This window comes from Pundamilia nyererei, unplaced genomic scaffold, assembly GCF_000239375.1.
Source record: "Pundamilia nyererei isolate P.nyererei 1_Seehausen unplaced genomic scaffold, PunNye1.0 scaffold00020, whole genome shotgun sequence".
NCBI classification, from domain to species: domain Eukaryota; kingdom Metazoa; phylum Chordata; class Actinopteri; order Cichliformes; family Cichlidae; genus Pundamilia; species Pundamilia nyererei.
In genome coordinates, this window is record NW_005187421.1 from 1,650,705 (window position 1) to 1,677,268 (window position 26,564).

A 26,564-nucleotide genomic window follows, 5' to 3' on the forward strand; every position below is an offset into this window, starting at 1 on the left:
CAGGAGGATGCAGCCCATGAATTTGGACATGTCCAGAGTATAATCGCAGCCTTTGCGGTTAGAAAATTGCACTTGATCATGTCGCGATATTATCGCAAATGCGATATATCATTCAGCCCTAGTGGAAAGAGACTTTTTTTTTCCAGATGAGTACATTGGGAACGCTCTTCAAATATGAAGCATTTAATATGAAGTACCAGAGAGGAAAAGGCATATTTGACTCAAAGGCGACCTCGGTAATGGTAGTGGAAGAGCAAAGGAGCAATGACAAGCTAAACCTCTGGAGCTGTTGCTCAGGGAGCAGAATGGACCTGGGGGTACAGAAGGGAGAGGGTTAGTGAGACGGAGTTGTTGCTTGTCCCTGCTGAAGATACACTTTTTGCTCTTTTTGTCCTTTATCTCTTTACTCAGTCAATTTGCCATAGGGGATGATGATATTGCTGTAAAACTGTTGTCCTAAGGGAGAGACATAACCGGTTCAGCTGAACACCATCATGATCATATATTTTACTTTGCTCTATTCAGGTAAAGTTTCGCACTCCAGGGAGATGCACTAAATGACCACTCTCACCTACCACTCTCCTCTGCTGCGGTTTTACCGGTCAGATTTTTTTTTCTCTAGCTCTGCCTGTGGACCTGCTGAGTTTTTATAGTACATAGATGGTGAGACAGAATATAAACTGCTGTAGGATGCACACAGACCCGATATATCAAACCACTCACATCTTGTTAATGCTTCTTGATCCATTTTTTTTTTACCTTTCTTGATTCCATGTTTGTGTCTTGAGAACATTTGATCACTTTAAAAGCAGATGGCCCTAATATTGTGTATACTCAGCACATACTTATGTTGAGACCAGGCAATATTGACTGATTTTGCTTTCAGCATTGATTTTAAGCCGTGAAACTATATTGAGCAGCAAAAATTGGATTTTAACAGAGAGCTCAGTTTTTCATTACATCTATGGGAATACATTTATGCCAAGTAAGTGAACTGAGCATGCAATATTAGGATGCCGTTTGGAGAATAATATTTGCTCGTGCAAATATTAAGCAAAAAAACAAAACGCACACAAGAATCCCTCACATGATGAACTAGTGTATGTACCAGCAAAAAAGCAATACTTGTTTCAGGAAAGCATTTTTTAATCTATATCAGATATAAAATATGAGAAATTATTTTGCAGTCTGAATACAATAAATAAGCCATAGACATAAAACCTTAAATTAAGACCTTTAACGGAAGCAGATATTCACATTTTTCTGAAGCGTGTGCATACCTGTGGTTTTTCTGTCAGTAGATGGCAGCAGAAAACAATCGGTCACAGTCACATTATCACGTACCGCAGAGAGCATTTAGAAACTGAAGATACTTGATTAAACCGTCTAAAATCTCGTGTCAGTCTTATAACACTGGCAGAGGGCTTTTTAGATGATTATTATAGTAGGATTATATAGACAGATATGCATAGGTAGTTCATTTCCAGAAATAAATAAGAAATAGCTCCTTAGGATGGTACAGTGTGAATAGATTCTAGGTCAGGAGCTGGATCTAAATAATGCTTGCGAGATTTTTTCTTTTCTCTTTTGTCTCATTTCTGTAATTTTACCTTCACAGTGTGGGAGCTGTTGGGCTTTTAGTGTGGTTGGTGCCATACAGTCTGTCCATGCCATAGGAGGCTCACAGCTGGAGCAGCTCAGTGTGCAGCAGGTTGTTGACTGCTCCTACCAAAACGCAGGCTGTAATGGAGGCTCCACAACTCGGGCTCTGAACTGGTTAAAACAGGTATGCTGATAGTCACACAACGTTAACAGATTTTTAGGTCTTATAAAAGATGCTTCCAGAATCTTAGCTTATAATACCTGAAATGACCAAGGTTGCAATTAACATTTCTGTATCACTAAGGCAACAGGAGAAATTGAAAATATGGTACTGTCTAAAAGTCTGGGCCACCTCTCATTTTTCTGTTCTTTGCTTCCAAGGTGCCAAACTTTCTAATATTTTGTAAGTGTCTTGAACAGTAATTCAACAATACTTTGTTCCTGTTTCCTGTTTAGTTGAATATATGAAAAATGCCAATGATAAGTTTTACAGGCATACAATATATTTTTGCACCAAGGTGATTTATAAAGAAAATTTAGCCAAAAACCAAAAAAGTGAGGAAACTGGACATATGGAGTACAAAAGAAGAAATGACAGTCCTTAAAAAATCTATCTACAGCAAATGAACATTATCTGAAAGTCATGTCCTTAAAAAATGGGTAAAAATCGAGCAAAAAGCTGACAGAGGACCTGAGAGATGCACCTGCACTTCAGATGATCCTTCTGCTGTTCACTGAAGCCTCATGAGAAATGTTCTCAGTGGATAGGTGGCTGTCAAGAAGCCATTTTTAAGAAAGGAAGAGAGTGAGATGGTGAGAAAAGACTGAAGTATGTCAGCTTAAACAAGAACTGGACTGAAAATCTGTGGCAACAGGTGGAGTGATGAATTCAGATGTGACATATTTGGTTTGGAGGAAGTGAGGAGAGGTACCACAGTGATTAGTAAAACATGGTGGAGGCTCTGTCGTGGTTTGGGGCTGCATTTCAGCCACTGGTGTTGGGGATCTTGTCAAAACACTATCAGTCAATGGACTGGCCTCCAGAGAGCCTCTGTCAAGGGGTCACCTTGACAGAGCATATATATACTATATTCCCATATTTCTTTGCATGTTTCAGTAAATTGCTGCACCTGCTTCCCAATTTTCCAAGCAAAATTTAAGGAAATGAGTGGGTGGCTTAAAACCTTTGCACATCACTGTAGAATCACACGATTTAAAACTTTAGCATCTATAAAATCTGTGTAACATTGTTTAGACATACACATTAAGAAAAATGAAATAAAACAGACATGCTGTGTACTAATGTTCATTATTTGCTTTGCAGACCAGAATGAAGTTGGTGAGTCAGTCTGAGTATCCCTATAAGGCCAAAACAGATATCTGCCATTTTTTCTCCCAGTCACATGGCGGTGTTGCCGTAAAGAACTTTACAACATATGACTTCAGGTGAGACTTTATTTTTTTTTATCAAGTTTTCTACAAGGAATAAAATATTAACTTCATAAATTTAAGGAGAATAACATGCAACTTTAATGTGGGTTTCATAAAGTACCAAGGACGGAGAAATGGGCGTGGGATTGGTTCTGTGCAATCACAGTGTTTACTCTGTCAACACAGACATCGATAGCTCACTAGCACAGAGGTTCTTAACTCCGGGTCAGTTCTTTTGGCCCAAAGGTGAATCTGATTGTTTTTACTTAAAATTGAACAGAACAGGGACTTTGCTTCGTGCATATGTAATGCCTTCTGTTGTTATTGTTATTTTGCCTTCTCAGTATAATACTTTCATAGCTAGGCTCTGAACCCACTGTTAGAGCAGATTTAACTGAGCATCCAAGTAACCTAAGATGATGTTTATTGTTTATTATTATTTATTTATGTGCAATCTTTTAAACAATAGTATACATTTTAATTGTTTAATTGTTGAAACTGTTGTTTTCGTGATGTTTTTCTGCCAAACATGAATGAATTTGTTAAAAACATGGACGGCAGCCATGTTTCTTCTAATATTTTTATTACAGTATCAGTATGCAACCATGACCTTGAATGGTACAAACCTCATTTATCATAGACTCCATATACTGGAAAAGAGTCTTGGTAGTGATAATTTACTGTGCTAAAACACAGCAAATTATCACAACCACGACTAGTAAGAAACAGGAGTACTGTCTGCCTGGCAATAATTCTGCAAGTAGTAGCAACTCTCTTGGTGCAAAGTAAAAGAACTACAAATCACTTGTCAGGGAAATGGGGGGACAAGTGAGCTGAGATCTGCAGTACCATCAACTGGCCTTCAATACCATGGAGGCAGAGTGCCTCATCAACCTGTGCTTTGTAGGATACAGCCATGGGAAGCTGGAGAAAGGAGAGTTAAACTTGAGAATAGATTTGTACTGCTGCTGCAGGACCCTGGATCTCTGTGAGATGGCCTAGATAACCTCTTATCTTCACACAGCAGTTTAAGGACTTAAAGTAGTAATGGAAGTAAAAGACTACAGGGAGAAATAGCAACTAGACCTCAGACTCTGAATGTGGTTGATTTTGCTTCTTTAACTCAAGAGCGATTCAAAAATATACTGCTTTTCTAAACTCAGTAATCGGGTTGGACACCCAGCTATGAAAAATGTACACATGGACCAAATCCATTTTGGAAACAAATAAAACAATCAGCATTTTTGTAATGGGATTTTACCAACATGTTGTTCATTCTACTTTAATATGGAGGCATTTATCAGAGAAGTTCATGCACACATGCACACTCCATGAAGTGCTTTAAAAAACAAACAACAACAAACATCTTTTTCACATTCATCTTTTTTAGTGGAGTTGAAATTTGTGTTAACGAGTCAAAAGTAAAACAGTCAGCCACCCCAGCTGCTACCTGACAAAAGTTAAATACATGATGAATGCCATAGCCAGGAGATTCTCACTCTGTATACCGACTACCAAGGTTTGGAATTCACAAAGGTTTGCAGAAACTCAGTGATACTTCATTTCTATATCATAAATATTTCTTGTTTTCACTAAAGCCTGTCAGACAGCCTCGGGCCTCTCAGAGTCGCTGCTGCCAGAATTGTAACAAGAGGTTAGAATTTAAGGTGATATTCTTAAATCGGACACTTTCAAGTTCTGTTGCTGGTTTATAAATCACTTAGAATCAAACTAGGTTAGGCTGCCTTCTGCTAGTGTGCTGCATACAGATGGAAACAACTTCCTTCCTGATGATATATCATGCACGCCAATCTAGCCACTTTCAGATTTAACCCAAAAACTCACTTGTTCTCCCTTGTCTGTGATGGATTGGTTTCTGTGTTTTATAGTTGTTGTTTTCAGGTCAGCTTCTAATGGCATAACTGCAATGTAGATTTATTCATAGCGGACTGTTATGTTCATATTTTATTTTCTTTGGATGCATTTTATTTCCTTTTGCATATTTACCTGTCATTCCGTGCTCTTATATTTATAGTTTATTGTGGCTCACTATTTTTGAATGACAGTTTTGATGCTTCTCTTTGTCCGTGTAAAGCAGTTTAACTTCCCTCTCTGTTTGAAGTGTGCCATGTAAATAAAGCCACTTTGCCTTCCTAAACAGAACTTGAAAGTGAAGTGCTGATATTGAGATTTATTGCATATCAACACAATGTTACTTAAATTCCTCATGTTCTCTCATCCACAATTCACTGATCCAGTCTAAACATTTTCCTTAGACCTGTATGTGTCTTCTGAGGGGTCTCAACGTTAGGTCACGCAGTTTATCAAGCTGCTGGAATTGGATGTTTCCGCAGGGTGGAGACTTGGGGAGGTCACAGAGACGGCTAATCTCATGGTTAAACCAGATTTTTACTGCTGCAAAACACCATAAAGTTTTAACACAACCTCACCATAAACCCAAATGACTTTATTCTGACTTTCTTCGGTATAGATTTGGCACAAACAGGGGCTTCGAGCACCATATGTAGTAAGGCTGGCAGAGTACAGCGTGACATAACCCCAGCGGGAATCATCTTGTGGAAGGACAGAGAGTGTAACTGAAGAGGCCAGTTTTTGAGCAACAAACTGACGGGAGAAAATGCACCACATTTAGTAAAAATCAAACAAAACTGATGTACTGATAATTGAAGTTAATTAGTTAAATATTCTTGTACAACATTTAACTGCCTGACTTTACATTAGAGTAGTAACGTAATTATAAGAACACGTTGTGCTGTGTTTTGTTTTTTCCCCCCAGTGGTCAAGAGAAGGCAATGATGGGTCAGCTAGTACAATATGGCCCTTTGGTTGCTATTGTGGATGCTGTAAGCTGGCAAGATTACCTGGGAGGCATCATCCAATACCACTGCTCCAGCCAATGGTCCACCCATGCTATTCTGATTGTCGGCTATGACACTACCGGTAAATACTACCACATGTCACATTTAAGTGAGACAAAGTATTTTGAATAGTTTAAAAAATATGACTTTGTAATTTATTTGAGCTAACACAATTTTCGATTTTTAGAGGTTTGTAATCCACTGTGAAAGCAGTTTAAACCTGCATTTGATCGGAGTTTTTAGCTTATTTCGAATCCTTAAAAATACAATTTTTATTTCAAGAGAAATATGAGCCAGCAGGAGGAAAAAGTTTTACATGTCAGATCTGAAGACTAAATAAAATTAAAATGTTTTCATTTCTCAAGGTCCTAAGAACCAAAGTTCCTTATTTCATCTCAACTCTTTTACAACTCCTGCTTGTCTAGTTGCAAGCCATTTACGAGATTAAAGCAGAGTTTGAGTTTTCTTTTTAAAATTGCCTTATTTACAGTGTATCATTAAGTATTTTGCTATTTCACCTTGTACCCTAATGCCCTGTTCTCTTAGCATACAGTGATCAAAGGTTAGCTGAAATTGTAATCATTAACAATTTGTGTACTCATGTTGACGTGATGTACCAGATGTTCTGTTTAGTTCGATGTTTATCTGCTTCTTTTGGGATCCAGAAAGTGGACACTTATGAATATTAGAGGCTAAACACTAGTTTGGTTACAGCTGTGTGGTAGCAGCTATCTCATACTTTATTTATGGGCATAGTTTAGACAAAAATACTTTACATTTATTAATTAACATCAATTATTTCAAACACTTCTGTTTTCTAGGTATTACGCAAGCATTGGAGTGATTATGTAACAGTCTAATGTGGGTGCAGCACACATACTAAACACAAGTAGATCTTCTTTACCTAGTAAATAATTCAGTCTTAAATGCATGTTGTCTTTCAGGGGACATTCCGTACTGGATTGTGCAGAACTCCTGGGGAACAAGATGGGGAAATGAGGGCTATGTTTATATAAAAATAGGTGGTAACGTTTGTGGTGAGTTTGACCTTTGATCTTGACATTTTATGTTTATATGATCTTTCAGCTTAAGATAGGTGCACTGAAGTGTCCAGAATCTCCTTGGGGAATAACAGTATTTCTCTATTTTCTTTTTCTTTTTGCAGGCATTGCAGATTCAGTGGCAGCTGTTTTTCTTTGTGTGTGTGTGTGTGTGTGTGTGTGTGTGTGTGTGTGTGTGTGTGTGTGTGTGTGTGTGTGTGTGTGTGTGTGTGTGTGATTACCAGTGCCAAAATTCAAATCATTCATCTGTTTGCTTTCGAGTACCACTTTAAAATAAAATAAAATACTTTTATAAAATACTTTATTAATAAAGTACCAAATAAAATACTTCATACTGTTGGCAAGTGTTGAATTTTAATAGAACAATAAAACACATCACTGCAAAAATACAATAACATGACTTGTTCCATCATATAAAACACATCTTATTAAATACATACAGATATATGTCATAGGTTATGAGTCATACATTTGGCTATAAAGATATTTCATTAATCAGTGCATAAATACATGACAAAATTAATTTAAAACTTTACAAAAACAACAACAACATTATGTACAATTTTATGGTTCATATTTATTCTGTGCAAATGGTTTTGTTTTAGACGTTGATGTCTTTGGTTCATTGGTTCATCATTTGCTGTACACCTTTATGCACTCAAGACACATCTGAGTAGTCTGAAATGGCTCCCTCCATGACACCATCACTGTGCTGAGATGAAAGATGATCCATTTTTGTAAAAACTCATCATCGCCACCAGCGTTGTCCTTGCACTCACAGTTTGATCACTGCTCTCACTGATCTGTTTGCTTTCAGGTCAATCTCAGCCAATTTACATAAATTTATTGAGGAAACATCTGAGCACCTCTTATCAATGAGCCATCTGCAGTACTTTGTGGCTCACTGTCAAGATTAAAGTAAAATAGTCTTAATTTGGCTGTTTAAATATTTGATTTATTATCTGTCAGACATTGCATCATAAGCCTGCAGCATAATTTATCTTGATTTTCTCTTGTTTGCTAAGCATTAATATGTACAAACGTAGTTACTTTGTTACGTTTACTGTTTTTGTGCATTTATGTGTGATGCCATGTAAAGACATCACGCCTTCAAATCAACCCGTCTGCGTTATTCTTCACTCCAACATCCAGTTCACCTAATGTCAAATTAAAATACCACATGACCTCGAATTTCATCTCACCTAGATTTGAAATCCTTCTTAATAATATATAGTGTTTGATAAAACTGGCCATATGTTGAATTCCCTCCATTCATGAAAACACATACACTTCATATTTCAGTGTATGAGTTCTTTAAAGGTACACTGACAAGATGCCATGCATTGTTTCTCATGAACATCAACAAAATGTATTTCTTTGACCTGATTTTCACCTCTCATTGAACTAAATAATCCGCTGCTGGGAGATCTGTTTAAGTGAAAAAGCCTGGACAGACGAGTGAGATGCACTCTAATCCGAGTCGTCACTGCTGCAGTAGGAGCTGTCGCAGCACTCAGCCGTGTACAAAAAAGTGTGAATGTTGGGATTCAGCTTGGGTACCCAGTGGCGAGGCACCAGGAATGTTGCCAGGTTGAAAAGGTCCACAAAAACTTTGTATCGGTCACTAATTAAAAAGATCAAATATAGAATGATTTATTTAGTATGTGCTGAATTTCGTCTTCTGAGAAGCAAAAAATAAACTGCGGTTCACATTTTATTTTGTGTTGTTTCTTTGAACTTTAAATATATTGTCACTGTGCATTACAGAAGGAGCTGCTACATGACAAGTTAATTAAGATAAGCAGAGTAGCACTGTGCTGTCTTTATCTAAATGAACTCTGAAGTGTTTCGGATACTTGCTGTGTGAAAATAAATGTCTAATCATAACATTATTTTACATCATACAATACCTGACAGTTGATCTAAGATAGTGGTAGCCAGACGACCCCCCTGTGCCAGCTTTGCTGCCAATCATCCGGTGAACCATGCACACATGATTGTCTACAAAAAAGTAGGGGAGAAAACATCCAGGAATAGCCATTGTTATTTTGTCCATTGGCGATAGGTTGTATTGATCAGCAGGCATAGAGGATGTTATAAGGTTCTTCTGCCTCTTGGGTTCAAATCTAACTTTAAAGTTTAGTAACTTTGTAGGCTTCTTTGTTAGTCCAGTTCTGCCCTTGGGCAAAAACAACACACTGTAGAAAACAAATATACTTTCCTTTCCCCTCAAACTTTCTTACTCTGTTTACACGTAGCAAGCAATGGTGATGCCTCAGTACTTACATCTCCATTTCGTCATGAGGGTGTCGATATCCATGAGGGATGTGAGCAGCTGGAAGGGAACCTGGAACCTTGGCTCCTCCCTTAAAGGTAAAAAAAGAAGAAGATTTTATGTTTCACAGATTATAATGTAAAAAGAAAAACTATTTTCTCTACATATCAGCTATAACATGAGCACAACTATCACCTGTTCACTACCACCAGTAAGTTACCGTATTAAATTTTGCATCTGTTATCACCTTCCACTAACTTCAGTTACCTCTGTTGACTTTTGCATAGACTCAGTAAATCTCAAGTGACAATGTGTCCTTACCGCAACCATTTGAAAGAAAAAAAAAGCTGGTTACCACACCTTTTAATAAAGCTTACATTTTCAGGCAGGTTTCACAAAGGGGCTTGTGATATGGAAAATTTATGTGGGAAGAACAAATGAGTACCCTTGCCTCAGGGACTAGCACTGAGGCGTTTTTGTGCAAGACTTTCCACTGAAGCTGTTTGCAGCCTCCAGGTGTTAACAACTTAAAACTATGAATAGGAAGCAAATATAACATACAGTGTCACCACTAGACCATTAAAGGTGAGGAAACCTTCTAAAACAAACTAAACATACCTGTAGAAGTATATCATCAGAGCACCTTGCAGAGCCTTGTAAGAGAGTCTCCTCTCACCTTGTTAACGAAAGGGAAAATTTTTATTTTCAAGGTAACAAGAAATGTTGGTGTTTACATCCTTTTGTAAGCTAGAGTTTCAATTTTAAAGTCCACACCTTGCACAAGATAAGCTTCACTTTGTGTTAAATAGAGGCTGTAAATAAACATGATAAAGCCTCGGTGATTATGGCATCTGATTAAACACTTACCCTTGCTGACAAGGTGATCGTGGCGCTTTTCGTCAAACAGAGATGTGAAAAGCTCCCTCTGTTTGACCATCTCTGCTATCAGTTCCTCTTTCTCTTCAGAATCAGGCATTTTCTTTAAAAGAAAATATGGGAGGAAAAAAACAGCCGTGTCAGTCATCGGTGTACTCCAGGGACAGCAAAAAAAGAAAAAGAAAAAAAGTTTGTTCTGAAAGCTGGAGCCATCTCTTACCTCAATTTTCTCCTTCTCCTGATTTAACCCATCAAGTATATTGATTTCCAGCCTTTGCCAGAAATTGAAGCCATCCACCTCCAATCCAGGAGTTCTCTCCAGCCACTCCTGAAAGAACAGCCCAGGGTTTTTTCTCACGTGTGCTCTAGCACAGGGGTGAGCAATTAATTTCGCCAAAGGGTCACATGAGAAATTGGGACTGTCGTAGAAGGCTACACCATGGAGCTTATAGAGAGACAAAATTAATACTGAGCAGAAATGGGTTCAGTTTATTGGTTTGGCCCTTTACAAAAGTCCCAGTTTGTCATGTGGCACCTTGGCAAAATTAATTGCCCACCAGTCCTCCAACAGGACAAAGAACAACAAATTCATGTGTTTTCATTACTTACTAACTAAATCAAAAATGGTAGCCCTTCCACATGTATGTGGCTGTAAAACATACCTCAACTAACTTTAAAAGTGTTGGTTCCTGCTCAGTGGAGAGCAGCATCTCACTGTCATGACCTTTAAAGTTGTCCCTGTAATGGCGTCTGTTGTATGGAACCCTCAGGTTGTCTGGAACTCCAATTTTGTTCTCCAAGAGCCGAAACTGGAGGCTTTGGAAGCCAGAGGCCGGAGACAGGTATTCCCTGTATACACAAATAAGCATGCATGTACACAGTTAAGCCAGAGTGCAACGTTGTGGAGGAGTGCATGTTATATTGCTTTTTGGAGAGGAGTTTACCTAAAGTCAAAAAAGTCCAAGGCTGTCATTGTTTCCAAAACCGCAAACTGGTCAACCAACAGTCTGAAGATCATCACAACCCTGTGGATGCGAGTGTTGACTTTGAGCATGTTACGTTCGTCTCGGACCTTCAGAGGAAGAGCAAATGTTAGGGGAATTATTGCTGATCATATTTAAGCTTGCAGGTCAGGAAACAGTCTAATTAAATAACTAGTTCTTTTTGTATTTCCAACAATATTTTTTACAAGTATAACATATAATGTATATTTCTACCTAAGCAAGATGTTAAATTACAACTGCTGTTCTGCTATTAGTCTGTAAATACCTGATCACAAACTTCAGTATGACTAGTGAATGTAATTTTTTAAACAGAGGCACTGAGTGATTGTGACGGCGTTCTCCACTGATGGTTTTCTTTAAAATGCATTTTAAATCCTTCATCTTATTGACTTCATTTTTCTTATCAGCACTCAATCTTTAACATTTGCAGTGTGCATCTAAAAATAGTAGCAGCAGTGCAAGATACATTTCATTTTTCTCTGTTAGGGTTAGGGTTAGGGAATTTACAATCGCTTAACCTTCTGTTACCACAGAAATATAACTTACATGACCGCTGATGAAGATCTCTCGCACAGAGTCCAGTTCAAACAAAATCTGTTTGAACCAAAGTTCATAGGCTAAAATAATAATAAAAAAAAGATCTTTAAGCGTCATTAATATATATAAGTATTTTATTTTGAGGTAAGGACAAAGGTCAGTAAGCAGTCAAGGCTTTTACATTTTTCTATTCACTGGTGGAGAAAGAGAGAAATGAAGGAAAAAAAGGTTGAACTATTTCTATTAGTGTGCAGCGGCTTCTCACACTAAGTGGATGCAACCAAAAACCTCCATATCCTTCACTATAGGGGTGAAAGAGTCTCCCTTTAATTTAAAATTGATTTTCATTTTTCACCTGTCTCTAACTGTCTGTAAACAAGGTGAATGATTTACAATCAAATCAACATTTAAGTAAAGTTTATGACTGGATTCAATTTTGCTTTCTTGAGAAAATGAGAAAAAAATAATTTCAAACAAAATGAAGCTCAACTTACCTTGATGGGTGACAATGAAGAGGTGCTCATCATGGATCTTATTGGCTTTTAGTTCACTTTGCAGAACCTGAGCTGTGAGTATTTTGTCGAGCTGAGGGTTGGAAAGAGAGAAATCAACTGATATAAAAACTTTGATTGAACAACAAATGCAAATTTCAGTACAAATATAGATTTGTACCTGCAGGTAGTCTCCATAGATAATTCCTCCTCTACTGGCCTTGTTGACCCCTGCCTGGGAATCATCCTCATCTTCTTCAGTATTGGGAGGTTTATTTTTGAATAACCTGCAGTACAAAGAGAACACCTCTGGTTACTTGTTTTCCCATCAACAGGATTAGAAATGTAGCTAACATGTTTCTATTTCATGTATGTGGAAAAAAGGGGATAAAAATCCAAGAGTGTAAGTGTGATTAAAAATATGAACGCACAAATGCTTCTTCTCAAAGTACGGACATCCACTCATGACTTATTCAAATCGGTGGCAGCAAAGATGTATCCTTGTTCATCGACTAATATTTACTAAAAGAGTTTTCAACACAATCCGAGTTTTTAAAGACTTATCTTGTCCAATCAGTCACAAGTATACAGTTACCATCCGGCCCGCCTCTATTTTTCCCTTGGAGCTGCTGTTTATCTTTACTCAGGACTGACGTCTGGACTTTGTTTGACCTGCTAAAAGAAGGGTCACGCAGACCAAAAATAATAAAATAAGGGCATATTATTTTTCTGCATTTACGAAGCTATCAGGAATACCAAATGACCTCCACATTATAAGGTTTTGAATTTGCAATGCATTGCTTGAGGGTTTTGATTTAGACGTGGCTGTCTTAGTCACTGGGCTTCAGTGTTTACACTCAGGGAAACTCTGTTTATACTCTATGAAAAAACTGAACTTATAAAGATAAGATAGACAACACCTGTCCTTGCTGCGAAGACAAATATGGGCTTCATCTGTTTTTGCCTCTGAAATGTTACGGGGACTCTGTAGATGCAGCCCAAAGAAGGAAGAGAAATACTGCTTTTAGTATTTGGTGGTTTTAGCTGTAACAGGTTTAACTACTGATTAAAAATATAGGAGTGATTTTGCTTTAATTTAAAAATGGAAATCTCATTTCAACCAGGTCCCTAAAACAATTTCTCTATCTTAGAAATATTAAAGTTACAGTCCCCCCCCCCCCCCAGCTTTTAGCGCTGGTTCATACAGTTCATTTTTATTGGATTATTTGAACCCAGCAAAAAAAAAGAAAAACAGGTAGTTCAGAAGTTGCTTTACCCAACTGCTTAAAACACTCTCACAATCTCATTGCTGCATCACAGAGAATGTAAAGTGTATATATATATAGTCTCCGTTGTATTTTTTTTTTTGCATCATAAGATTGTTTTTTCTTGTTGTGAAATAATTTGTTTACTATGGTGTTATAGCAAGTGTTTTTATATTAGATTTTTCAGGACCTGTATTAGTGTGGAAGTCACGAGAAATCCCTGATGACCGTTTGTATGTCATTGAACTCAGCTGTAAATATTTGCAATTTGGTTAATATTCTATTTATGTTGGTGGAGATTGGAAATGCGTGGTTTTAAGGTTACTGAGTGCACATGATGTTTCCTTATAGTACTCCTTTAAGTACTTTTCTAAGTATTTCTTCTTATAAATGAGGTTCAGCAATATACATACCTTGAAGAGACGGAGTGTTTTTGTCCACTGCTTGTTGGAAGCTGAAAATGTCATTCATGTCACACTGTAATAGCTGCCATGCACATGGGAAATATTTGTTGTTCTCACAATCCACATGGTCTGTGTAAAAATAGTTCTGTTGCTCCCCACTACCCGAGCCACATCACAACACACACACAGTGCTTTTGAACAACAGCGAACTCCGTTTCATCCGCGTGAAACTAAGAATCCACAGTCCACTCTCTCTAAATCGTCCCTGAGATCATTAGCTCTCTCTGTTTTTTTTTTTCCAACACTCTTTGCAGACTTACCAAGTAGTCCCATCAGCGTGCGCAACAGTTCTCAGAAGATCAGAGGAATGATAACAAGCAGCTATTTCTGAATTGGGACATGGTACAAGCCTAGCATTATAAGGCTTCACGCTGAGCAAGAAGAGCAGCAAGAACCCCAAAAATCCTTTGTTCTTGTTCTCATTTAGTTGGGATGAATGGGATGCTGGTGGAGAAACGGCTACAGTGGATGAGATGTTTGTGAAGACACGAGACCTATTACGGTACATTTGCAAGTCTCACAAATACGACATGTATTATGACATGCCTTACTGAGTCAGACTGAGACTGAGTTACTAATTAAAAAAGGCAGGGATAAATCATTTTCTTGTTCTCACTGCCATGTGAAATGAAAGTTAACCATCTCTATCCACCCCCTCTCTTCTCCCCGTCCTTTAACAGGTATAAAGTCCTGGAATAAATCAATGTCATCTTTGTCTTCAGCTCGACCTTCATATATAAATCACTGGACTCTTTATCCTCACAGTTAAACACAATCAGTGCATTTATAATTTAAATGTAGCAACAAATGTATTACAAAATGTAGCAAACAGATTAAGTAATAACTGTTCTTTTTGCTGTAGGCATCCTCTAAGTGGGAACTCCAGCAACACTTGAGGGAAGATGAACAACTTTAATAATAGACCAACGCGTTTCGGCTTGTGGCCTTCATCAGGGACCCTGATGAAGGCCACAAGACGAAACGCGAATTCTTTTATCCTCTCCATGCACCTTGGAAGCAGGTGAAGTTGTGCCAGAAAATTCTTTTTGCTGCGGCATCCTCTAAGTGGCAAACATCATAAAGAAAATATTTATACACTCTAATATTTTACCTTCTGTTTCTGTTGTTAGTTCAAACATTTTCCTTTAGAAAAATTGCACCTGTTTGATCCTTTTTTAAGTCGCTACTATTTAAGTTTAGTCAAATTTCCTGCATTTGGAAATCCTGCCAAAAATACTGTTACACATCAATCTTATTTTATCTCTACAGGTCCTGTTGATTTTTCATCAAACGGAAGCTCGACGAGTTGTCAGCTCAAAGTGAGTAAAAACAATAATGAGACTGCATTGGCTTGTGTGCTTGTTTGTTGGCAGAAGGGAAAAAACTGATCTTTTATGAGTCACGGACTACATGTTTAAATTTAACTTCCCCCTGGACATTTAAGAATTAAAATGTGCGTTGTCTCCGTCTGTTGATTATTAATGTGCTCATAATTATCTAATATAATATTTAACATCGCATCGACGTTCGCCGCTTTGTTACTGTAAATTCACCTTCGCTTTAAATTACTGCAGCTGTCTTTAGTCTCAGCTTTTTGTCAGATGATTTTATATGAATCTGAGGAGAGGAGATTTTTGTCAAAGCTTGCTTCAATTCCCTACATCTCTAGACTTGAATCAGAATTTATACTTGTAGATATTTCTTCAGTACTGTAACAGCTATTTTGATATAAAGTCCCCGAGCCACTTGAAAGTCAAAATCAACCACCTAAATAAATCAAGCCCGTTGACGTCAAACTGAAGTGTCATATGATCTTTGGTTTCATCTTCAGGTATCCAAGAGGGGGACATGCAGAGTGTGAAATCATTTCATGTTTGATGGTGTGATCTCATGCCGCTACCTCCATCTGAAAAAAAGAATTATGAAACATGCTTGATTTTTTTCCTCTGTTGCTCTGATGTGGTTATTGCACAATGCTTTTGGTTCTTTGATGTTCTTGCAAAGTTCTGCCATCTCTTTTATGTAAGCCTTTGAAGTAGAGCTAGTTGCACTGCATAGTGATATGCTGCACTGTTGCTCTGGCAGTGTGGTCACAGTGTGATACTGCAGCAGTACTGGCGTTCATTTTAATATTACTAGTTTAACTATTCCATTTGATGTCTCTTTAAATTAACCTGGAGTCTTTTCCCTCCCAACATCTGGCTTAGTAATCACTAGAATTTCACCAAATTATTTGAAGTTGGATCTCAAAGAAACAATATTTCTGACCCTTATGAAGGAACAGTAATAATTGCTGTTATAACAAGTGTGCTGCGATAAAGCAGGTCAGCCGGATGACTTTCTGAACTATGTGCTTTGTACCACTAGGGAGCATCAGAGGGCTTTTAAGAGAATGAAAGATTTGAATACTTCATATTTGGCATAGTCAAGTTTGCATTAGAATTCCGCTATTTTTTTTTTCAGCAGGGGTTTGAAATGCTTTGTATGGATATATCAAAACAAATGGGGATTCGTATAAGTTCACTATAATTTCAACGTGAAGAACAACAGACGATGGCTCACAGAGGAACTTTAATAAAACATTTCATTAAAAGTTGGCAGTGAATGGGTGTGATATACCCAAAGGGATTCTGATGAAAACTTTGAAGGCATGTATTTCAGATTTTGTGCTGAGAAACATTAAAAGAGATGTACCTTTGTTGGGCTGTGTGTCATAAAATATTTTAAATGGAGAAACAAAACCCCCAACAACATATAAAGAAACTGGGGGAAGCAGAGAAGCTGAGAGGAGGACAAAAACAACAGTGTAAAACAACTTTTGAGCAAAGAATATTCGGCTCCCATTTGGTTTGAAATGCTGTTTGAAGTTTACCACGAAAAAGAAATCACTTTCATATGAAAGGGTTATTTTCAGACTTATACATTCCAACATCCAAACTCTTCTGCGCTTTGATGAAAAACACCGGAAAAGGTGATCACAGCCTAAATGTAATTTTGAGAAAATAAGCTTTTTATGTTCACACGCAAATTTATCCTTTGTGATAATGACGCTGCCTGACTAGACTTTTAGTCGACTGTCTATACTTCAGCTTAATTAAACTTAAAATTTCTTCATCAATTTACATACTTCAGAATGCCTTCGAGCAGCTGACTTCAAAGTAATGCTTCATTTGTCTTCTAGGGCTTTGTAGCTCAGAAGATTTATTTTAAATCATTAATCTAATTTGAGAATTTGATGGGGTTTTGGCACTGCTTTTATTTTATTTTGGAATACTAGTGCTTTATATATGTTGCTATTTGGGAATGCTTCTGAAGATCAATCAAAATCAGCATCCGATTAGTAGTAGTCTGATTATGTGTTGCAGTTTTATTTTCACCTATATCTGCACAGCGATTCTTGTAGATTTAAATGTTTTTTGACATTTTTACCAATTAGAACTAAAACACTGTCGGACCAAAAAAGTCAATAACAAACTCGCCTTGATAAAGCTTGGCCCTAACACTGCTAATGAACACCCTTAATATCAAAAAAGTCTCACTTCAGAAATCTAAAAAACAACACACCCGAAAGAACCCCAATATCATTTTAATTAGTGCATTTAACATTCAAAAAAATGATACCTACCGAGAACATGGATGTGATCTATATTTGTATCCACTGTTGTTGTTTATGTGAGATGGGTTCATGAAATATTTGTGTTGATGAATTATTCATTGGACAGGAAAGCCAAGTCAAAAGGCATTATGCCCAATAAACATTAAATTTAGTGGAAGTAATAGTTGACTGCAAGTTATAGATACATCACCACTTCTAAATACTTGTCACCACATGCACAGGTTTCTGTTACTTACTTAAACAGAGCATTGTGAAGAAGCCCCAAATTAGCGGTATTTGAAAGAATGACAAAAATAAATAAATAATTAAATAAATATATATCTATATATATAGATATATAGATATATAGATAATTTTTTTTGAATCAATGTCTCACATAAAACTAAAAGAACGAAAATAAAAATCAGCTGGACTTTATTTATGTATAAACACAACATAAATTACTGTTAAGATGACTAGTACAGACATTTATTCAGTTTCTTAAAAAAATGCCATAAAACTCTTGCATAATTTACAAAATGTGGTGTCCCTGTGCTATCCAAGACAAAGCTGTGCTTTGTCCCACCGGGCAAAGTTCTTCATACGTTTGCTGTCCTTTTGTTGTTGTTGTTTTTTTTCCTTTTTGTTGTTTTTTTTCTCACAATGAATATCAGGTACCGCATTTAAACACGTTTCTTTTTTTTCTGTTTAAAATTATCTCAACAAGAATAAGACATTTTGATGTTTACAGTGCTAAATCTGGTATACATAGTGGTTGTTTGGTGAGAATATTTCTATAATCAGAAGTCTCTGATTTCAAAACAGAACAAAACAAATACTCAAGGACACTGCTTGCTCTGGGACTGCACCCACGAGCCTGGTACTTCTAGAGAAGTGCAGATATGCATAATGTAAACATTTCCTCTGCTCTTACAATAATTTGTTGACCCAACTTTCCTTGATGAAAACAACAAAAAAACCAAAAAACCCAAACACCTAAATTAGCTCACTGATTCCTTAAAGACACCACTATTCCTCTGTTTCAGAGTCCAGAAGGCTTGTGCTACAGAGGAACTGACCTGTAACTGCCATGTTAAGGCGTAGCGTAGTTGAACATTTACTCTGTAGTGTCCAGGTCACAATGCACAGCATTGTTTTTAACTACTTCTGTTTTTCTCCTCTTTTGTTTTCTTTTTTCTTTGTTCCTTTTTTTTTTTCTATTTTTATACAAAAACACAATAACACTCAGGGCACTCACCAGCAACTATTAATTAAAGTTGCTTTTCATTTCTGTCGACTGGAGAGTCTCCACCAAAACAAAGTCTCTTTGGCAGAAAGTACACCTGGTATTGTTACCTCTTCCCAATTTCACTTTGCCGGAGAAAGTGGATGTTATTAGTGCTGTCTGCTAGTTCTGGGTACTGCTCGATGGAAAGCACATAGTACCCATCATATCCCAAAACTTTGCCACTACTCAGAAGCTGCCTCTTCTCCCCTTCTGTCCAGGGGCGAACCCCTTCCTCACCGTCCCTCACTCGCTGCTGCTCTTTGGCCCATGCGCCTGCCAGGGCACGCTGACGTGCAAGCTCGATAATTCGCGCTTTCTCCTCATCCACTGTGGATCCGTAGCGGATATGAAAAGCCAGAGCTCCAGCACGAATCTCCACATCAGCAAATCGCCGAGTTCGACTGTCCATGACTGTGGTGGACTGGGAAACAGTCACATTGACACCATTCTCAAGAGTCTTGTGTCCACTAGTGAGGTGTAACGCAGCAAGGTCAGCATCTGGAAGGCCTGGCTTGACAAAGTAGTGGGTGTCTCGCCCTTCTATGGTAAAGTGGAGGTCTTCTAGATAGAAAGCATTGTTGAGGATTGATGCAACCTTGATACAGTCCTCACTGGCCACGTTGAGTGTGTGAGTGTGGACACTGCCCTTGTAGATGGCAAACATAACAGCCCTTCCGATGGGAGACATTGCAGCTGAGAACCACAGCCAAGACTTTTCACCTCTCCGACCTCTATTGAGATGGACCTCTGGCAGCCGCTCGAATGACAAGAGAGAGTGTGCTTGTCTGGTTACTTCCTGCTGGACCCCAGAGATAGACTGTAGGAAAAGTGCAGTGAAACGTTAATGCCTGAACATGGCAGAACCTGACTCTCCAGGCCATTTAGAACCAGCTACTGCTCTGCTTCAGAGAGTTTTTCATCCCCATCCAAGATAATGGTGTTTTCAAGCTGTGTTCTCAAGCCAAAAGTAGATAAATCCCCCATGACAATTTTACTGCAACACTTTTTTGTGTTAAGGCCTTAGACCAAAGGAGCCAAGCATCAAAAAGTAGTTTTAACAGTAGCGACACCAGAATATTATTTAGAAAATTAGACAGCTTTAAAATATGTTCAGCTCGTAACTAAACTCAGACAGCGCAAAGAAAACTTTTCCTTATTTTCTGTTTATTATTATGCAAATATGGCCCAATTAAAACAGAATTTCTATGAAAAGCAATGCAGTCCAATTAGGAAATGGCAGCTTCAAAATACAGAGGTAAAAGGAAAACAATGGGAGGAAAAAAACTAACACCTTTCTTGTAATCTGGTCATCTGTAGAAGCAAAGGTTTTGTCTCAAGCGCTCTTCAGTTTATTTTGGGTTCAGTTTTGTCTGAGAGACATTAATTTTACCCACCGGCAGATCATCCCACAGCTGACTCTTCCTCAGTTCATACGATGGCATGCTCAAGTCAAACTTTGGGACTGGAAAACCAGGAATGGTGTTGTGAAGATGGAAACCAAAAGTTACTAGCCAGGTGTTAACATCTGAAAAAAGGAAATGAATTGAGGTCAAAATCTAAAGTTCTAACTATAGTTAAAGATTTGAAAATGAACTAGCTGCAAGAGTATGGCTGGTATAGTTTAAATGTGCTGACACAGTGACAGTGCGTGTGTGTCATGATGCCAAAATGTGGTCCTGGGGAAAAATATTCTAGAGGATATTTGTAACTCCCTGTGAGACTTATCATCAGCTGCGCCTTGAGGCAACTGTTGTGATTTGGCACTGTATAAATAAAATTGAATTGAAAATCGAATTGAATTGAATCTGGTTAAGAAATGTGATATTTTCCACAATTAATATGGTGAGATAGCATATTGGTGTCATGGCTGCTGTGATTCCATCTCAGACTGATCTTTAGCGAGAGCGAATTTCTTGAGTACTCACTTTAGTACATGTTTAACGCTAATTTGATGCTTTTGAAAACTGCATATTGAATAAATTAATAGCTTATATGAATATACATGCAATATTCTGATGTTAATAAAGCTAAATTGGATCATCAGATCAATGACAATCATCACAGCTGTTTAGCAGATTATGGATTAGACTTAAAAATCAATCGTGAAAATAATAGCAATTGTTGCAATAGCACGAGCAGCTTCAGGTGCACATCTTACCTGCAACGTATTCTTTAACTTCATGGACTTTGCTGATGGGGTTGTTATTTCTGAACATGTACAGATTAAAAGGGACTGGCTCTTTGCCAATTTTTTTCCAAGCAGAAACATCTGGAATGGTCCACCTTCCAGACATTATATCATAATCCTTCTCCCCAAAGTGCAACAGTTTAGTCAGAGGATCATAAAGGCCCCCGTGAAAGCCGAGCACAAGCTGGAAATCTGGGTTAGAGTCCAAGTAGACCTCACCATATGCTGTGTATAGAAGCTGTTTGACCAGGAGGCCGTTGCTTGTGAAGACAGCCAGAGGTGTGCCGGTGTTATCACAAGCAATATAGAACTCCTCTCCACTGCTGATCTCCATAGCAAACACGTGGCCTTGTAGGTCATAGTAGAGTGAGGTGATCTCTGAACTTGAGTGGTTGTATACGTGTGTTATTCGAGCCGGATAGCTCAGATCTGCATAAAAGTACTGCAGGTGCTGGCCCAGGCTGCTCTTTGTGGATACTCTTCGGCCAAGTCCATCATAACGATACTGAATTGTCCAGCCGCTGCTCTTGCTATAAACCCGTACCAAAAGGCCTTTAGAGTTGTACTCAAAGATTTCTGCTCCCCTCTGACGAAGAAAACCATCTTCATCCATTCTATACTGGATGTCCCCGAGCCGGGTGATGCGGTCTCGCAGGTCGTAACGCAGAGGTAAAAGTCTGGCACTGTTTCCTGCATTCAGCAGGTGCAGATTTCCATTAAGGTCATAAGTATAGCGCCACATCACTTTGTCGTTTAAGAATACAGTCTGGAGCTGGCCATCCACATCATACTCATAGCTGTACTTGGTGGTATTAGCAAAAGGACCAATCTTGATCTCTCGCTTGGTGACTCTGCCCACATCGTCATATTGGAAAGTAATCCAGTACATGAGTGACCGAAATATCTCATACTGGATTTCCTTGATGCGTCCATGTGCATCAAAGTGTTTGGTATATGTCATGACTGCAGTGGATATGATCTGATTTATATCATAGTAGATCACCCCAAACTTTCCAAACTGCTCAACCTTTCCTGAGATGTCATCAAACTGGTATAAGTCGATGGGAAGTGGCGTTTCGTTTATGACGCCTTGTACACTGGTGACACGCAGGCTGCTGTCATAAGTATAATCAAAGCGTGCATTGACCATGCCATCCTCACTGAAGCGGAAAATCTGCCGGTCGACCAGGGGACCCACTTGCCGGTAGCGAATAGAGCAGATGAAACCTTCATTTTGCAGGTTGACAGTCTTCAGCACACCTGCTGTTTCATCATAGGTGAAGCTGACCCTTGTGCTGTCATACAGGATCTCTGACAGTTTATTCTGCCTGCGGTACCTGTACAGGACTCTCCGGCCTGTGCCAAAGTGACCTATTCTCAGCAGGAGGCCATCTTCACTGTAGTCCACCGCTACTGAGGCATTGCTCTCTGGCGGGTGATAAAGGTTCCTGTAGTAACCCACTGAACGAATGGTCTGCATGGTGTAGCGGGCCACACTTGGCATGGTGACAGCAGATAGACGGTCGAGAGAGTCAAAATCGAATATATACTGTCGCTGGCTGTGAAGCAGGAGAACCATGGACTAAAAGGAAAAGAGAAAATAGGGAATATTTCCTTAAGTTGGATAATATTTCTGAAATGCAAGACATCCTGAGTGCAAGCAGGGTGTAGTAAGATATAAGAAATATAGACTGAGTAGTATTACTGTTTTTAGTTGTACTGCCTATTGTCTAATTATTGAAAAAGGTAATAAAAATACTACATAGACCTCTGTGACAATCTTTATGTTTACAGTGTAAAATACGTAAATGAATAAAAATCGACTCCTTAACTAGTTCCATGCTAATGACTCACTGTGCAAATAGAAGTAATATTTATTTTTAACTCCTCTTAGCCAGAAAGTCTTATTTTAGCTAATTTACAGTAGATGCAGTTAGGAGTTTGGCCTGCCTTCCAAGCATTTACCACTTTTTTTCTGTTAAATTGTCAAGCCCAGTCATCCGTTGCTACACTGAGGTTTCCTGTGCTCCCTGAGCCTCCTGTGTTACTTGTGTCAGAGTGTTGACATGGCCGCTCCAGGTCACGCAACACAAGGATGCAGCCAGCGACTGCTAAGAAAAATCTCTGCATATGTTTGTAGCAGAGCGTCCCTCTGCAATTTTAAAAACACTGCAAAACAACTAAAGAATATTTATGTGGAAAAAAGGGAGAGAACGATGTAGCACCGAGTTGCTCTTTCCTGTTTGACATGCACCACTTGAAAGGTTAGATTTTTAATTCTTGCAGTAAATTTTTCATAATATACATATGCAAAATTACACTCTTTAAGATGGAGTTTGCTCATAATGTATCGGTATTGATCAATGAAGCACATTCTTAGAATTTAAACACCACAGCAACCTGAGTGTTCAGGTTTGCTTCAACCGAACATATTAATAAACCATTAGAACGCAGTGTATGCATTATTTAGATGTTGCCAATTAATATGTGATAAATACACTCTTACAAGAATTCAACTTGTTTTTGGTAACCCAGCTGTAATTTTAGCAAGTGGAGACGGAGTCAGATGGTGAGGTGTAGAGTTTTAGAAGGTTTCAGCTATTAGAGGTATGTAATTGCTGTCTGTTATTTAGCAAGATCACACAAATTCTATTAAGCTGAATTCCTTAAAGGTATTTGCCCAATTGATGAATCCAGTGATTTCTAGATAACTTCTTTAACATTGCAAAATTGAGCACTGGCCTTGGAATAGTGTACATATTTTGTTACTGCTACTGTAGAGACTGTGGACAATATTAAACATAAATATTGCCTCCCAGCATTTTTTTCACTGGTGGAACCTCGGTAAGACAGACAGCAATTTAAAGAGTATACTGTTTTATTGCATATTGACTGTATCCAGAATGCAGTATCACTAAGTCATTTCGTGTCTTTTTGCTCCCAGAATTTTGATGACTGGGTTGAGTTATAGGATGGTAGTTACAGATGGACATGCCAGATTGTCCTGTGCAGGGAAACCAACTGGACATTTTTAATTCTAAAGCTTCTAAACGACAAAGTCATTGCCTAGTCCCTCTATAATAAGCTCTGGTACTTGGCAAATTGTAGCTGATTTTTCTTGTAAAATAATGTTATGTTAGGGGCTTGACTCGCCCTGTAGTGATATATGCAGATGAGCCTGCTGTACAATGCATCTTACATATTGCTTCCTCTAGTCATGTTATTTTCTTACCTGCTCTAGGTAGGTGTAGCTCCATATCTTCCCATCAGCAAACACCCTGGAAATCAGGCGGCCTTGGCTATCATACTCAAGCCTCTCAGTGGTAGGACCTCTCTGCAGGGCACTGATCTGCCCACTGCTTGTGCGACTGACATTAACTGGCAGCAGCTTACTGCTGGGTACCCAGAGAACTGGATGTCCTGCGGTGTCATAAATAATCTTTAAGAGGAACTTCCTGTGGTCATCATAAATTTTCTCTGTCCTTAGGGTGCGATCATAATCAACGGAAAGAATGTTCCGTCCGTTCACCTGTGGGGGTGAAAAAAAAAAACAAGTTAAAATTGGGTTAGACCAAAAAATTCAAAATAAATAAAACTTCTCCTAAAACTAGTGATAATATAGTTTTGATGCTTGAAAATAACAAATGAGGACTGATTATACAACATTACAAATTTAAGAACAAATACTTTGATTTGATATCACTGGTCTTTGTCAGGATGGCTCTTTAAACTGTATTCATAGATTTTTTTTTTTTACTACAGTTGTCACAGAGATTAACACCTCCTTCACGAGGCTCATTAAACTGAGAGACACTTTGGCGATCGTTCAGGTACACTTAAATCACAACCTCCTAAATTCAGTGGAGACAAAAATTACCGTGAGCCAAAGTAACCACCCAAGTTAAGTTCATGAAGTGCCTTAAATCATAAGACCCGTGTCAGATTCTAGGAAGCAGGAGTAAGAAAAGGAGGAGTCATGTACAGTACTAGAATATTGATAACCCTCTACATCAGGGTAAACGTTGTGACTGATAAATCTCTATTGAAGGAAAAGAGTGCAGAAATATTTTCCAAGGTTATAATAAGGACAGAGACACAGCCACCAATATGAATTTGGACAGTTTGATCTGGATTTTGCATAAGTAAGTTGGTTGGATTATCTAAACGTGCTACAAGGGAAAAAAAAGTTAAAGAAAAGCCTTAACATACCCTCAGCTTGCGTCCAAACACGATAACTTTCCCTCTGGCTTGTTCTTTGCGGAAGCGCCACTCTACCAAGTTTTGCCCACTCTCCCCTGGCAAGCTCATGTTGCGTCTGGCTACAGTCGGGTTGGCAGCGCCTGCCAGGATGTGGGGCTCTGTCTGGTAGTGGGTGTCCATCCCGTTGGCATAGGTAATCCTGAGCGAATTGTCATACCCCACTTGGTAGCTACTTCTACACTGGTCTGTTGATAGTAGACAAAAAGTGAAACTTTTGAGGCAGTTACACACTGGAACTGATGCTTACAGTCTTCTGGGTTGATCAATGGTTGTCAGTGAAGATGCTACAAGTTCTTAGCATTTCAAATTAGTACATTTTAAAATGAAGAACGATCATGGATGACGTGCTAAAATAACTGGGCCATCTGGCTCAGGCGGAGCGCAGAAACCACTTAGTTACAAGGTTGATACATCTCCCTGACACCCAAACCCACACACTGAGAGAGTAATCATTTACACTGTCGTCTGTCAGGCTTTCGTAATGATACACGACTTCAGCTTACTCAACATGGCCCCGCCGACCCCTGGAACAATGACAAATAACAACTTACAAAATAGCCAACTGAGCTGGGATGATGCGATTCGAGGCCTTACCCTGAGCCAAAGTGTAGAAGGCACGGACAATTGAGGTATTTGTTGTGATGCTGATTTCCTCCTCTGTCATGGAGCTTTCAATATCCACCGTCAAAGCGCTGTATAGGTCCGTGTACAAGTTATTCACCATTCCAGTGGGAAACGTCACATTCATTAGGCGTCCTTCACTGTCATAGCTGGTTGACAAAAAGAACATCGAATGACAAAGCATTGATATGTATGAGGGCTCTCATAGTGCCACAGTGCATTCAATTATCAGCTCTTTTATACTCGTTGAGTAAAACCATCGACTTTCTTGTAATTAAAATGTCACATGTTCAATTTCCTGAGCATAAGTGAAGGCATGTCTGTATAAACCCTAGGCAAAATCCAAATATTTAATATGGGAGAGTGACACATCTCATCAGCTATCACGTTCATATAAAAAAAATTACAGAGACTTGTAATGAATTCAATTATTTGGATGATTGATGTGCCATTATAATCTTAACTGAATTCTGCTTTTTTAGTTGTAGTGAGGATATCATTCATGGCATAATGTGACATGACAGCAAATTAGACAAGGGAGAAAGAAAATCAATCTCTGGTAGCCCATGCTACCAAAACAAAGCCCGGTCATTATGGAATAATAAATAATGAAATACAGTGCAGGTCATTTTGCTTTTAAAGTGTGCCTGTTAACCCAACACACTAATGTCACCATCACTACTGTCACCTACAACATCATTAAACACGGTTCAGTAAAAGAATAAAA

General features: G+C 38.4%; 3 protein-coding genes across 8 annotated transcripts in view; 1 reads left to right on the plus strand and 2 right to left on the minus strand.

The window, feature by feature from the left end:
• ctso (cathepsin O) overlaps window positions 1-8,134 on the plus strand; it is an 11,926-nt gene extending 3,792 nt beyond the window's left edge. The window contains exons 4-9 of the mRNA XM_005726592.1: window positions 1,619-1,786; window positions 2,927-3,048; window positions 5,831-5,994; window positions 6,857-6,949; window positions 7,078-7,110; window positions 8,073-8,134. Coding sequence (XP_005726649.1) covers window positions 1,619-1,786; window positions 2,927-3,048; window positions 5,831-5,994; window positions 6,857-6,949; window positions 7,078-7,110; window positions 8,073-8,134 — 642 coding nt within the window. The remainder of the gene's footprint in view (window positions 1-1,618; window positions 1,787-2,926; window positions 3,049-5,830; window positions 5,995-6,856; window positions 6,950-7,077; window positions 7,111-8,072) is intronic.
• A 309-nt stretch (window positions 8,135-8,443) lies between these two features.
• Window positions 8,444-12,622, minus strand: tdo2a (tryptophan 2,3-dioxygenase a). Its single transcript, XM_005726482.1, has 12 exons — window positions 12,588-12,622; window positions 12,338-12,443; window positions 12,160-12,250; window positions 11,675-11,745; window positions 11,069-11,196; window positions 10,787-10,973; window positions 10,345-10,452; window positions 10,116-10,227; window positions 9,867-9,924; window positions 9,260-9,339; window positions 8,884-8,974; window positions 8,444-8,597 (listed from the first exon to the last, which is right to left on the minus strand). Exons 1-12 carry the CDS (start codon window positions 12,620-12,622, stop codon window positions 8,444-8,446), a joined length of 1,221 nt encoding a protein of 406 aa, XP_005726539.1.
• A 5,276-nt stretch (window positions 12,623-17,898) lies between these two features.
• si:dkey-237h12.3 (teneurin-3) overlaps window positions 17,899-26,564 on the minus strand; it is a 142,361-nt gene continuing 133,695 nt past the window's right edge. For all 6 annotated transcript variants that reach the window (XM_005726484.1, XM_005726488.1, XM_005726487.1 and 3 more), the window contains 6 exons: window positions 25,811-25,986; window positions 25,166-25,401; window positions 24,189-24,485; window positions 20,927-22,538; window positions 20,163-20,293; window positions 17,899-19,585 (listed from right to left, as the gene is read on the minus strand). In XM_005726484.1, coding sequence (XP_005726541.1) covers window positions 18,833-19,585; window positions 20,163-20,293; window positions 20,927-22,538; window positions 24,189-24,485; window positions 25,166-25,401; window positions 25,811-25,986 — 3,205 coding nt within the window. In that variant the 3' untranslated portion in view covers window positions 17,899-18,832. The remainder of the gene's footprint in view (window positions 19,586-20,162; window positions 20,294-20,926; window positions 22,539-24,188; window positions 24,486-25,165; window positions 25,402-25,810; window positions 25,987-26,564) is intronic.